This window comes from Arachis ipaensis, chromosome B09, assembly GCF_000816755.2.
Source record: "Arachis ipaensis cultivar K30076 chromosome B09, Araip1.1, whole genome shotgun sequence".
In the NCBI taxonomy this organism is placed as follows: Eukaryota; Viridiplantae; Streptophyta; class Magnoliopsida; order Fabales; family Fabaceae; genus Arachis; species Arachis ipaensis.
Genome location: NC_029793.2, coordinates 49,544,492 through 49,555,525, shown reverse-complemented (window position 1 = coordinate 49,555,525; position 11,034 = coordinate 49,544,492). Strand labels below are relative to the sequence as shown.

The following is an 11,034-nucleotide window of genomic DNA, read 5'->3' as shown; positions in this document are numbered from 1 at the left end:
AAAAAATACAGCAGCAACAACAACAAAAGAATGACGATAAGGAGAAAACACGTGAGGAAGAAAGAATACGAAAAAAAGGAGGAGAATGAGGAAGAGGAGGAGGAGGAATGCGAAGAAGAAGGCGAAGAAGAAGAAGATGCTCCGTGCGTAAACGAGCGTGAGAAGAAGAAGAAGAGAAGAAGCATTGGGTAAGAGCAGTTTCGTGTGTGTTAGACGCGTGTATTTCACGTTTTATTTAATGGTATTGGGTTTTTTTTTTATGTTGGACCAACTTGGATGAACTTGGATACAAAATTATATAGATGTGTAATATGACTGTATTTTTTATTAATATTAATTAATATTTTAGGCCAACACTTTATTTTATATTATTAAGATTTAAGATTTAAAATTTAATATTTAAAATTTAGTGTTGATTAAGTATTGGATAAAATGATAATTTTATTTGTCATATATATATAATTGTTCTTTAGATAAATCCAGTTATTGCTTTAATGTTTGACTGAGATAATAAAATTAAAATTTCAAGATTAAATTAAAATTATTATCGAACAAGAAAATAATTTTATACTAAAATCATATTTATTTCATAACATCAAATATTGATTTAGGTTAATGACCAAATCAGAGATAACAAGAAAGAAATGCATAGCATAATAACCAAATAGTAGCTTCATATATAAATAAGTCGTAAGACACCCGATATCGATATTATTATATATTTGGTTACATATGTATATAATTGATAGGTTGGTATTAGGTTGTTGTCGCCTCATCAATGTCTCCATATCCTTTACCGCCATGTATCATGTTGGAAGTCTTTGTTGGAAAAATATGAGTAAACTTTTCATTAACTTACAAAAGTTAAAGAAAAAAAATAAAAAAGAAAAAGTATAGGTAGACAATAAAAATATTAAATAATATGAACAATAGATATATCGGATGTTCATTTTACTAGGTATACGGATAGTTATTTTAATATTAAGATTAGATGGGTAATTTAGAGGTGTATGTAATGTATTTTTATTTAATTGGTTGTTGTTTATGTTGTTCAAAATAGTCATTGTTTACTTAACACTCCCTAATTTAAAAAAAAAAAAGATGACTCACCATTATTTGGTATTTCATGAGTTAAGACATGTGTTGATAAGAGAAAAGTATAAAGAAGAGCAAATGAAAAGTATAACATTGAATTCTTCATGATAGGAGAAAGGAGAAGATAGCCAGTAAGAATGTGGAATCCATTGAAGTAAATAGTCTCATATATATGGGTTGAAAATCCACAATAATAATAACCAACATAAACACTCTACAAAAAATAAAAAGATGTCGTATTTTGAAGATGTTTAGCCACTTGGCTTTTACAAAAAGCCAAATGATCAAAGAATCATATACTATAGAAAATAGTATTATTATTTCAACATCATTTGAGTTGTATGTATTCCTAAAACTGTCTTTTGTTGCGTTTTATGAACTTTATGTATTACTTCGATGATACTAGAGCCAAGCCTTTTTATTGTTTTGATTTAATTTTATTATCAAAGTTAATTTCCCATGTATTGTTTTCTTATTTTGACTAGACTTAAATTCTAGGATATTGATGTATCTTGGTCAGAAATTAATGACCATTTCTTAATTTTGTCCAAATTTTCAGTGGGTAGCGTAAGAACTCAGACTTTTAAAAAGAAAATAATAAGTTTTTTATAATTTATTATATTTATTTAAAATTATATTTTTAACAATTTTTATATGGTGAATGCTACCTAACCCCCTCTAAAATAACATGTAGGTTACCCTTCATTATGTGTCACATTGTAATTGGTCCTTATCTTAACCATAGTTGGGGCGCCAATGTCATCGCCATCTACCGCCCTCCCACACAACCTCTCTTCCCAGTATAGCCAGCGCCTTTTTTTTTTTTGCCATGGATCACTTCTTACCCACATAATTAATGGTTAGTTTGGTTATTAAATTTTTTTCATTAAAAATAATATATGGAATATATATTCATATGTAAAATATAATATAATATAATAAAATAAATCTATTAAGAGTACTTAAATAATTTAATTTTAAATCTATACTCTATCCCTTAATTTTTATTAATATCCTTAAATTTTACTATTATCCTAATTTTATATACAAACCATAATTCCCAAACTTACCTTAACCAAAACCCTAACACACTCTCTTCACTCCAACCGCCGCACCCTCACTCATTTCACACTCACTCCTCTTCACACACACACAAACAGAAAGGAAAGAAAAGAAAAGAAAAGAAAAGAAAAGAACAGGGAGGGAGAGATGCGCTGCGAGGGAGAAGAAGATCGGAGAGGGAGCGAGAGACGACGCAATACAAAAAAACCTGGTTAAAATGGCAGTTTTTTTGGGTATTTACAGCGGTTTGAACCGCCATTATTACCAGAAATGGCGGTTTCAGAAAACGACGTAATTCTGGGCACCATTATAGTTATTACGGCGGTTTTCTGAAAACCGCCACAATTTCCTGGGTTAAAACGGCGGTTTTTAAATAGGTTAAAACGACGGTTCAAACCGCCATTATTTCTAGGGTTAAAATGACGGTTTTTGAATAGGTTAAAACGGCGGTTCGAACCGCCATTATTACCCTGACAGAGTGGTATTTTAGTTAGTTAAAACGGCGGTTCAAACCGTCGTTATTTCTAGGGTTAAAATGGCGGTTTTTGGATAGGTTAAAACGGCAGTTTGAACCGCCATTATTACCCTGACAGAGTGGCGTTTTGGTTGGTTAAAACGGCATTTTTGAACCGCCATTTTTACCCTGATAGTAGCGTTTTGATTAGTTAAAATAGCATTTTTGAACTGCCGTTTTACCCTAATAGTGACATTTTTTATCGTTTAAAAAATAATTTTTACCGTCATATTTATCGCGTTAATTAAATAATTTTGTGATTAAAATTTCACAATAGCAAAAAATCATAATCCATAAATGAAATATTATATAACTCAAATAAAATATTAATATAATATATAATTTTTTATTATTAAAAATCAAAAGTAATAACTCTTATACAAAATCTTGTCTTACTAAACTTACTAAAATACAAACATTACAATAAATACTAATCAGTCAAATCTACCATCTAGTTTTCTAAACTATGTTAATATCTAATAATGTATTTAAATCATCTAATAAGTGCTGTTTTCACCATTTAAACTCATTTTCTTCTCCTTCATGTCCACAGATACTGATTCAACCCCTGCAAAAATAAAATAAAGATAAATAAATAAATAATTACTACAAATTAATTAAATGTTATTTATTAATGCGCTGAATGAAATAAGAGATGCGATGGTAGAATTATTTCAAGTACCTGAAATATTAGAGACAGTTTTCATAGCTTTTTGCTTGGTTTTGTCATTGTGTAAATCCAACTTCAACACAACTTTCTGTTAACACAAATCAATAAAAGATTTTATTAGGACTAATATTAACATATCATACATGAAACGAAATAATTAATAATAAACTAAATACTCATATATACTTTATTTAATGTAGGATAAGCTTCTAACTAACCTTCATTGTTGATTGAGAAATGATCATGAAACAGGTGAATTGAAGCAAAGTGTGAGGAAGATTATATAGTTTGATTTTTATAGAATGATCTAAAGCTCTCATCCAGCATGGACACCAGGCATAATGATTATGCCTTTTTACCTCTATCACTTGCTTTAAAATAACTAGTCACCAAATGAGGAATTAACAATTCATTGTCCAATTTCAATATCAGTAGAGATACTAGAAAAGAACTAACAGTTCAAATACCTATAATCCAAGTAGCAATGAAGATTCTCCAAAGCAGTAATATAATCATCATGAGAAAGACTATTCAAGTAGCTCAGAAAGTGAACCTAGATGGATGTAAAAATCAAGATCAGCAATAACAAAAAATGAAGCCCATAAATAACACAAAAAATAACCTCCTAAGCTTACTCGATGTAGTTCAGGTGCCAACTTTTGTAGCTGTCGTAGAACAATTTTAAACCCATTCAAAGAGACAGCACCTCCATTCCTGCACCTCGTACATTTTTCCACATTTAAAATTAAATAGATAAATAAATCTAGACATTATGAAGTACTTTTCTGTTTCAAAATCTAACCAAAATAAAAATTTCAAGAACAATGTCATGAATTGTGGATCTCAACACAATTAAACTAAGGTCAGAAACATTGGACCATAACCCTATCAACCAATAAGAATTTGTATACCAGTGCATTTTCAAGCAAAGTATAGGTCTGACTATGGTAATTTAGCTGTGAGACGTATGTGTAGTCAGTTGAACTGAGTATGAATTCAAGAAGGTTAAACCAAGCTGTCTTCATAGATGCATGTAACTTGCCTCAATACTTTCGGAAGTTGTCAGTCTTGACCAGATTTTCTCCTTATCAATAACTTGCTGCAGTTGCCTCTGAGCAAGATTCACCCAGAAAATAATCTCTTCTGAGCAAGGCTTGGGTAGTTTACATGAGGTCATTCTTTGATTTCTTTCATACCTCCAAGTCATGCTACCATCATGACTAAACAAAAATAAGGGGAAAAGACACTAATGTATATAGGGTACGGAAGGTTCCAGTAACTAGTATCCAAGTGTAAAAACCAGATGGCAAACAGTGGATATGGGCCTCTGGAATAGGACACCCTCAAGTTCCTAGTTTGAGCTTAAAAACTATACTAATCCAGGAAAGTGGAAAAGCTACATGTTAATTTTACAATTTTTTATCACCCTATTGTTGACATGAGTAGATTGATTTAGGTATGTTTATTAATGAATAGACACAACTTATGCTTAACGCATAAACTGAGCATGATTATACGATTCTGCATGATTTACATAACTTAAAAGAGAACAAACATAGGATAAAACCTTACGAAAGCGTAATCGATATAACAATGCTTTGCAGTAGCCTTCTTCCAGATCAGGATTATTTTGAAGGGGCTCTATATCTGCAACCAAATAGCCCGCAACTCAATTATAATCATAAAGATAAGCCATACCCTTTATTTAGTTTAGGCAACCACACAATCATGTTAAGTTTGATGGTTAAAGGTTCAAAGATAATAACAATAGTACAACACCAGATGTTATGAGCAGCAAATGGAAAATAATTAATAGCGGAATTTCCTATGTTTGAACTCAGAACTTAATGATCACCCATTTAACTACAAAGTTGTACACATTTAAAATATGTAAAATTATTATACTAGAGCATTGAGCTTGCCACAACAGGTATTCAGTACAATTTTAAATAAAAGAATATCACCAATCATCAAGGGTGATAACTTCAAAGTTTAATAATTTCAGCTAGACATAACTATCTAGAGGCACTCCCATTCCCTTCTGCAAAATTATTTGAACTTATGTCACTATTATAATACCTAATTTAACTAAGAGGTAGTTCACTCGTGTTACACTACAAACTTACCTGCATTTCCATGGCCGTTTGCATGCTGGATTGGGCACTTTGAAGGGCTTCCATAGTCCATCTTCATCCTCATCCCAGTCAGCAGGCTACTCAAACAAAATATAAAAAAAAGAAGCAAACTAAGAGCTTTTAGCAAAGCCTTCTATCTAAATAAAGATCTTACTCTTAAATTATAAATATGGTAAGAAAATAAACCTTCTTGGCTTTAGGATCAGGAATTTCAGCTGGGATTGAATCATATCCCTGCAATATCAAGATAATGAGAAGCACACGTCAAAATATGGCAACTAAACTTAAAAAGATTGATCAAAATCTGTGTGCAGCACCTAAAACATTTTGAGAGGTCTTCTATTAGATTCTTTGTTAAAAGCTACTAACATTATGCACCTAAAATAGAGAATCTCGAGCAATTCTCAAACGAAAACCTCTCCATAATGCACCCCATCCTTCCAATGATATAATATCCCTACACCCGCATCAAAACAGAACAGAAGATCCACCATTAAGATATTTAATTTGGTTATATATTAATAAATATAGATTTTTGATATTTAGTTGTTGATAGGAATTACTGGTTAATCTATTTTGGTATGTTCCCCAATGACATGATCACTACTGGAACCTCCTTCAAGCTAGATGATTCCTGTTTCCAAAGAAAAATAACATATTATGGCAATTTCTATACTTATATATAATGAGAATCCATAGAAGTAAATGATTTTTCTCATTCACTAGTGCAACAGAGTGAGTACACTTCATCTAAAATCAAAGTTGTCCTTGAGATTCTACATTCAAATTGTAAACTGAATAATCCTAGCTCTGGTTTACTAAATTCTGCTGGAAGCCATAAATGTTCACCATCTTCTGATGATTCATATATTGAACATTACGACTCAGATGCCAGGATTATGAAATACACAAGAAAATATTCACTAGTTTGCTTTCTTTTTTCTTAGTGAGAAATAAAATAATTAATAGTATAGAATAAAATGTGAATTATAACTATATATTACATTTTAAAGGCATTTACTTTGTGAAATTACATTTTATATATTATTTTAATTATTTATCGATACTATATATATTTAATTGATAACAATGAATAAGAACAACAAAATTAAAAATGAACTTGTAGTCCTTCACGACTTCACCAGCATCAAGATTTAAAATGAACTTGTACAACAATGCCACACATTTTATAATAGTCTAATTCTATCAAATATCGTAACCCCAAAGAAAAGTTAAGCATATAATTTTGCTCTAATGCATGCTATATATGTACCCATTAGTATAAGTCCAATAATATTTGTAGGCTGCTCATAATAAACCGGGACTCTGCTGTGCCACCTCTCCAATATTAGGTTCATCAGCTCCCTGCTCAAATAATTGGTGTTAAATTAGATGAATAAAATATGTACTAAATTAAAAACTAGACTTATCTAAATTTTTAATACAACTTACCTATCAAGTTTGGAATTAATATCAATGGCAAATGTGTCAGATATAGGAGTCATCGCATCGCTAGCTGTCTTCTCACTGAGTTCAAGTGCCCCAGCAATGATGATTGAGTATAATAATATCAATTAATATCTATGCATTGGGAGGAATATATAATGAGTACAGTGATGATAATCACACAGGTAAACTAATAAGTACAGTGATGATTGAGTAAATACTCTTCTTTGCTGTAACTTGTAAGCTCCTCTCTGCACCAAATAATAAATCAATACATTTATTTGAGAAAAACACAGAAAGCTCTACAAGTTCCATTACCTTTTAATGCCAAATCAACATCTTTAACAGAACACAATACAAGCGTTCCAACAACTGCATCCACTGAAGCATTACTTAGTGGTATAGCCTCCCCAACCTAAGTAGACTCAACATTAAAGATAAAGTTCAATTAACAAAAGCAGAACATAAACTAACATAACTAAACAGAATAAAGTATCAACAATTTTAAGGGTGATGATTAGTTTATTCTTGTAGAAAAATGTGGAAAATTTTCTAAATGAATGGATGAAGTAAATTTACACCTTTGATCAAATGATGAGCATATAGCATTAACATTCAGCTCTATAACTATATAGGCCATAATTGACACAAACCTAGAAAGCATTTCCATAAATATATTTCATTCAGCTCTATTAAAACTAAGGGCATTTTAATTTAGAAACAAAACACATTTGTCCTAAGTTCTTTTCTTCCTTTTCAAGTTCAACACAACAAATACATACTCTACATGAAATATTTTTTTTTGAATTTTTGTTTTCTTTGTAATGGATAATAATGCGGAACGAGGAAGCAGGAAAAACAAAAAAGAAAGAAAGAAGACAGTATTTGCCTGCTTCTACAGAGCTGAAGAAGGACCTCATTATTATGTGGATTATGGTTCTGAGTGTCTGTACAATCCAGAGCTTTCCTGTTCACCAAAATCGAAGCTTCAATGCTCGGCCATAGCGGATGTGGACTATGGAGAAGTACACTTGCTACTACTACTCCACTACAATTCAAAATCTAGTGTTGGCATGGATGAGATGAAAAATGAGTTTGTTTGGAATGTTGATCTCAAGAGTGAAGAGGAAAAATTTTCTATTTTTTATTCTAGTCACAATTAGGTGCAAATGCTTGCCAAAAACCTAGGGTTCTTATTTCAATTGCAATAACAGTAACTCAATCATAATCATAATCACATCAATAGCAATCTGAAACCGCAATTACAAGTTTATAATAAGACATAAACCAGGTTCAACCTCACCTCTTCTTATTCTTGCTTTTGCTGTTGATCTTGCTGCACAAACAGTGGAACCACTCGTGATGAATCCTCACAAACAACCTAAAAGAGGCAAGCCGACCTTCCTGATCCAGAACGAAAGGGAGGTGCTGAGATTTTGGCGGAGAAGACACAGGGGATAGCAAGGAGAGGAAGTTGGAGGGGCCGTCACCGGAGGAGATCGCCGCTGGAGAAGCTATCGCTGGAAGAGATGTCATTGGAGAAGATCATCGATGGAGGAGATCGTCAGAGAACGCGAGAGGGAGAGATCGCTGCAGTAGGGTCGTACAGGAGCTTCAACTTTCAACCAAGTGTTTCTGAAAACTAGGGATTTCCAATTTGTCACTTTATATACAAGTGATAACGGCGGTTCAAAACCTCCATAACGACCAAAACCGCTACCAATTTCAAATTTATTAGTGGCAGCGACTAAAATTGCCATAATAACTAAATATTACGGCGGTTCTTCAAAACCACCATAATATAAATGCCATTTTAAACTTCTTTTTTTTGTAGTGACGCCAGCGAGGGGATGCTTCCGTTGCCAAGCCGTCGTCGCGCTCCACCGCTGCTATTAGGCCATCACCGCTGCTGTCGCGAGGAGGAGAGAAGGGAGCATGAGAGAGAACACGACGTAGAGAGAGAGAAATGTGTGACGGAGAAGCAGACGGTTTCATCCTCGACGCTACTACCGTCACCATCAAGGTCTGTCGTTGCTACCGCTGCTAGGGTTTGTTGTGGAAAGCATCGTTATCATCGTAGTGGGTTGTAGCCGCTACCAAGGAGCTCGCATGGGAGAGAGGAGACACCAATGCTACTGCCATGGTCATCAGAAAGTTGCACGGTGTCATTTGGATCGCTGTTCTACTACCGCCGTCACTGCGGACTACGCCTGCGCCTCTGGCTGCTAGACAATGGCATTGACATCGACAGAACTCGCCACTGAACTCGTTGTTACAACATTCTTTGGTTCTTCTCTGAGTACAGTAAGTTTTCTTGTTTCAGAACCTTCGTCGTTCTGTTATAGTTTGTCGAGGATTTTGCGATGTTAATGTCTCAGAGTATAGTTACTATGACTGCATGTGGTGTTCGATGTTTGCTGTTGCCGCAGAAGCGATCAAAAGTCTTGCCGCTGCTGCCGCAGGAGCAGTCAAAAGTGTTGCCGCTACGGTGGGATGGGAGAAAAAGCGATTTTGATGTGTTTTATAGCTTTCGAATTTTGACTATTCGAGTTAAGGACTTTTTCTTAAACTAATTTTACTTTTAAGAATTGTTACAAGTCGATATTAATGCGAAAAATGTATTTTTTGATTTCATAAGTCTTGTGGATTGAATTAAGTTGTCTTGAATATAATTCCTTGCTTGGTTGGTTTATTAATCGATTGAAGATGTTTATTTGGATGTTGCTGAAGTGGTTGCCTGATAATGCTATATTGATTGTGAAATGAAATGTGATGAGTAATTGACGAAATGAGTTAGGTTTTCTCATTGGTTTAAAGTTGTTATGATTATGGTTGGATTGTGGCTATTTCTGTTTATTGAATTGGCATTGTGGTAGGTAATGAAAGCTTGATTTGAATTTGATTTGTTTGTTTTATTGAGAAATGATTTAGTTTTTAACCCATTGTAAGGGATTGAGAAATGATTTGATATTGAAAACGATTTGATATTGAAGATAATTTGATATTTGGAATGGTTTGACATTCGAAAATGGTTGAGAAAGGTTTGAGAAATTGTTTGGATGGGACCTTTGAAAGGTAGCAAAAGTTCGGGTTTTAAAGGAGATGCTGCCAAAATTTTTATGAGAAGTTGGAAGTTTTATTTTGGTTAATTTGATTAAAGAACTATTTTATTTGATTTTGATTTTTACTAAAGAAAAGAGTATGTGTTCATACCCTATCCTTAATAAAAAAGCCAGGCCCAAATCGAGTTAAAAGGCCCAATCCAGTAGATTGGCCTCTACCGCTTGTCCGACCTCGTTTAAGAGGTCAGGTTCGACGTAAGCAGGCACTTAACACCTATCTAACTGAATAACTGCCCCCGTAAATCTCTCTCCCACTTCTAGAAGAGAAATCTCAACAACCCTAAGATAAAGGGATGGTTATCCACCATCAATAGTGGAACTACTCTAACGGTGGTTATTGGCTCATCCCTTATAAGTACAATGACGCTCTCAGGTATACTTAAGTTCCAATATTCTAAACCTGCCCAACCCCTTGCTGACTTAGGCATCGGAGTATCTTGCAAATACCACCCCCACCTATTCAAGCATACAAACAACTCCATAGGCGGTGACGATTGGATTTTTGATGGGCTTAGAATTCACAATTGAAATCTCGTTGTAAAGTATAGCTTCTAAACCAACAATAATCCTTTCATACAAAAAGTTGTTTGTCACTAGTACAAACCCCTAAAATTTATAAACCGAAGTATTGGACCTCAGGTCGTTCTCCCTAGGAATTACAATAAAGTGTCTTGTTATTGGTTGTGAATTATATTTGGGGTTTTTAAGCTTTTGGACAAGAAATATAAATGGCAAAGAAAATAAACTAACAACTAACAAAGCTCTTGGCAAGATATGAGAACTAGAAGTCCTATCCTAGTTATCCTTCTCAATTGTGATGAGAATTGTTCATTGCTACCACTTAGTTAACCCTTACTAAAGAAATGAAAGTCAAGTGGATGAATTGACTTGAGCCACAAGTCCTAGCCAACTCCCAAGGAAAGACTAGCCTTAGTGCACTCCAAACCAATTAGCAATCTCTCCAATTATCAATCAACAAAGGAATTAGAT

At 33.5% G+C, this 11,034-nt stretch overlaps 3 protein-coding genes across 5 annotated transcripts in view; all 3 read right to left on the bottom strand.

The window, feature by feature from the left end:
• LOC107618810 overlaps positions 646–11,034 on the bottom strand; it is a 62,722-nt gene continuing 52,333 nt past the window's right edge. For all 3 annotated transcript variants that reach the window (XM_021110401.1, XM_016320976.2, XM_021110402.1), the window contains exon 4: positions 646–819. In XM_021110401.1, coding sequence (XP_020966060.1) covers positions 757–819 — 63 coding nt within the window. In that variant the 3' untranslated portion in view covers positions 646–756. The remainder of the gene's footprint in view (positions 820–11,034) is intronic.
• Positions 3,011–4,055, bottom strand: LOC107618811 (the record flags this gene model as incomplete). Its single annotated transcript, XM_016320977.2, is given in 5 exon segments — positions 3,011–3,239; positions 3,354–3,429; positions 3,560–3,723; positions 3,809–3,894; positions 3,977–4,055. Coding segments are annotated over 4 exon segments (363 nt in total). The 3' UTR covers positions 3,011–3,168.
• On the bottom strand, positions 6,056–8,578 carry LOC110266219. Its single transcript, XM_021110403.1, has 6 exons — positions 8,226–8,578; positions 7,838–7,970; positions 7,241–7,337; positions 6,929–7,173; positions 6,750–6,841; positions 6,056–6,110 (listed from the first exon to the last, which is right to left on the bottom strand). The coding sequence occupies exons 1-4, from the start codon at positions 8,456–8,458 to the stop codon at positions 7,100–7,102; spliced, it is 537 nt and encodes a 178-aa protein (XP_020966062.1). The 5' UTR covers positions 8,459–8,578; the 3' UTR covers positions 6,056–6,110; positions 6,750–6,841; positions 6,929–7,099.